Source organism: Gavialis gangeticus, unplaced genomic scaffold (genome assembly GCF_001723915.1).
Source record: "Gavialis gangeticus isolate Ggan-Ray unplaced genomic scaffold, GavGan_comp1, whole genome shotgun sequence".
Taxonomy (NCBI): domain Eukaryota; kingdom Metazoa; phylum Chordata; order Crocodylia; family Gavialidae; genus Gavialis; species Gavialis gangeticus.
In genome coordinates, this window is record NW_017729034.1 from 62,819,391 (window position 1) to 62,822,350 (window position 2,960).

The window sequence follows — 2,960 nt, forward strand, 5'->3', positions numbered from 1 at the left end:
GGGGGGGAGGGCAGACAGGCAGCAAGGGACAGGAGTCAGGCTGCTTGACACCTCCGCTGCCTGCCCCTCGCCGCCTGCCCCACCACTTGCCTCGCTGCCACTTCAGAGGTGTGGAGGAAGAATTGAAGACAACCCTCCAATAATTAGATTCTATACACGGAAAATTATAACTTATTTTTTCCATGTATAGAATCTAATTATTTGGGAGGGCTCATCCTAAATTCAGAGTCATTGTAGATTTGTATAAATACGGGCATGTGTGTGTGACTAAGAATTGCTATTTTCAACCACTGAAAAGCATGAGTCTCTGGACTGGAGAGAATTAGATACCTGGAAAATTGCTTGAATTCTTGAATCTTTGATTCCAGAGTCTAAGGGCTAAATCCTATTTCAACTTTACATGCCCAAGTGGCACTTACGTAGATGCATAAGTGCAATTTCTGACATTTACACATAGTTCAATTTCTATCTGCTTTGCTACAGAAGCTCCACTTCAGCCGCATAGGCCCCCTGATGAAACAGACTTTCCCAGCCACACAAGTGACACCATGAGATCCCCAAAATGTTAGGGTGGTGTCACACATTCAACTTAACACTTACTAATAGCAGTTAAAAAGTGAGCAAATGCACATTCCAGCAGTTCAGCATGTGTTAAGTGCTATCTCCTGGTGTTGCAAAGTTATCTTCCAACAGGCATTAACTTTGTAGGTCACTACATTCCAATAATTTGAAAACTCATGAGTAGGAGTTGTGATGGAAGAGGAAGGCCCTCCCAGCTTTGAACCAACATCTCTCACTTCCTAGTAAAGTGCTCAGACCAGCGGGATACATGCTAGGCATTAGCCAGTGTTCTCCACCATTTCTTTGAAGCTGACCTGGTGGGCCCCCAGGAGGGGAAACTATGTGGAGCTCAGAGAAGCATAAGTTAGAGGGAATGTGGCTAAATAGGATGATCACTGCCCTGGAAGGGTGAGTCCTGGATTCTAGTTCCCAATGAGGTAAATACTATTCCACCACTGATTCTCCAGTGAACATTAAATACAGGACATAGAGCAGGGGCATGGGCCAGGAAACTGGGCATTTATACACATACATTTGTGTGCTCCAACATGCTGGAGATCCAACGCATTGGAACAGGCTTGATTAATCGAGCTGACGTGCTCAGCACTGTGTCTCACGCATTTGTATAAATGGCGAAATGTGTGCCAGTGCTGAGAATATGGCGGCAGCATGATTTTGAACTAAAACACCTTCAGTGTGTTTTAGTTCAAAAGCATGCCATCACCATTTTCAAAGTGCTGATGTGCATTTTGCCATTTATGCAAATGAATGTGGCACAAATGTGTACAAATGACCCCTGAGTGCCTCACTTCAAGGGCAGTAACTATCTCACTTCGCTGTGAAGTGGAGGATACAGCTTCAAAGCCCCTCTGTAGGAAAGGGGGCTGAAACTTCAGTTTCCAATTCCCTTAGGCAAGTGCCCTAACCGCTAAACTATAGGCAAAAAAAGGGTGTATGGGGCCTCCTCTATGTTACTTCCAGCAGCTATATGCATACTGGAGCAATCCTGTTCCAATATGGGTGGGAACAGAGTCTTCAAGTTGCATATGTGCCAAAAATTGTATTTATACAGTTATCATTCCAGCCCATAAAGGTGAAATAGGATTTAACCCTAAGCTTTCACCATGATGTTTATTGTAGCAAAGTATTTCCTGTAGTGGAAAGTCAGTTGGAATTAAGATTCAAGAAGGTTCCTGGGCCAAACCGAAAAAGAAAGACATAGACTGGATAGAATTTACTTAAATCAGATAACTCTGGAAATAAAAATCAAATCACTTTAATTAGGGATGTCCAACTGGTGGCCTGTGGGCCACATGCAGGTTTATTTCAAGAGGTTTATTTGCAGTCCCTGAGTTCCTGTCCAGTCACTGTTGCCTCCATCACTCCTATTGCAGCAGCAGCTGGGGGTCTCTGGGCTCCTCCTCCCTCATCCAGGTTCTGCTTCCTGCTACCACCCAGTGCTCCCATGCATTATACAGCCCTGGGGGTCAGTGGCTCCCACTGGTGCAGCTCACACAGCAAGCAGCCCCTGCTTAGAAGCTGGACAGCCCTGACTTAAAAACATAAGCAGTAACAGCTGGTCTCAGAATTAAAACCCTGGATCTGAGCCCCATTCTGCCTCCTCGACTTTAAGATTCTTTATAATCCAAACCTAAATCTTGATCAGAACTATGCAAAGGGTCCCTATACTTAAACCAGAACCTGGGAATGAGGTTGCTAGGGGTCTGAAGGGCCGGCATTGTTTAAATCCCAATCTAGTTTTTACAGCTTTTTCCCTATTTCTGCATGATGTCTTTCATGTTCCCAGTCTCTTTGCCATCCTTCCCTCTGTGGTTTTGCAAACACTGATGTCTCAGCTACCTTCTCACTGTATTTTACATGACATAAACTAAATTCCGTGTCATCTGCTGTTTTTGCCTACACAGAGCAGCCTCAACTCGGAAGAAGGCCTGGGTGTTGCCTCACTGAGTGTTCTCTATGCTGCTCTTATCATCTCTTCGATGTTTCTACCTCCATTCCTAATTGAGAAGCTGGGCTGCAAATGGACCATAGCAGGCTCCATGTGCTGTTACATCGCATTCTTCTTGGGCAACTTCTATTCCAGCTGGTACTGATGATCTATTATACTATTCCAGAGGAGTTTAATTCATTGTTGTTATTCTTATTTAGACTTATATCCCCTACTCCCCATGCAAAAATGCTCAGAGTAGCTTATAATTTGCTACATTTGGATTAAATATCTACAGGGCAAATTGTCCATTTTCCCAGAGTTACCAGCATTTAGAAATGTCCTGCCTACAGTAGCATTAATAGGCTTGGAGCGTTGTTGTAGTCATGATGGTCCAGAGAATATGTAGAAGGCAAAGGGTTTTTTGGTAATATCTTCTGTTGAACCAACT

General features: G+C 44.0%; 1 protein-coding gene across 1 annotated transcript in view; it reads left to right on the top strand.

Moving 5' to 3' along the window:
- The window catches only part of UNC93A (unc-93 homolog A (C. elegans)), a 40,240-nt gene that overhangs the window by 2,788 nt on the left and 34,492 nt on the right, over positions 1–2,960 (top strand). Inside the window, exon 2 of the mRNA XM_019526742.1 lies at positions 2,487–2,668. Coding sequence (XP_019382287.1) covers positions 2,487–2,668 — 182 coding nt within the window. The remainder of the gene's footprint in view (positions 1–2,486; positions 2,669–2,960) is intronic.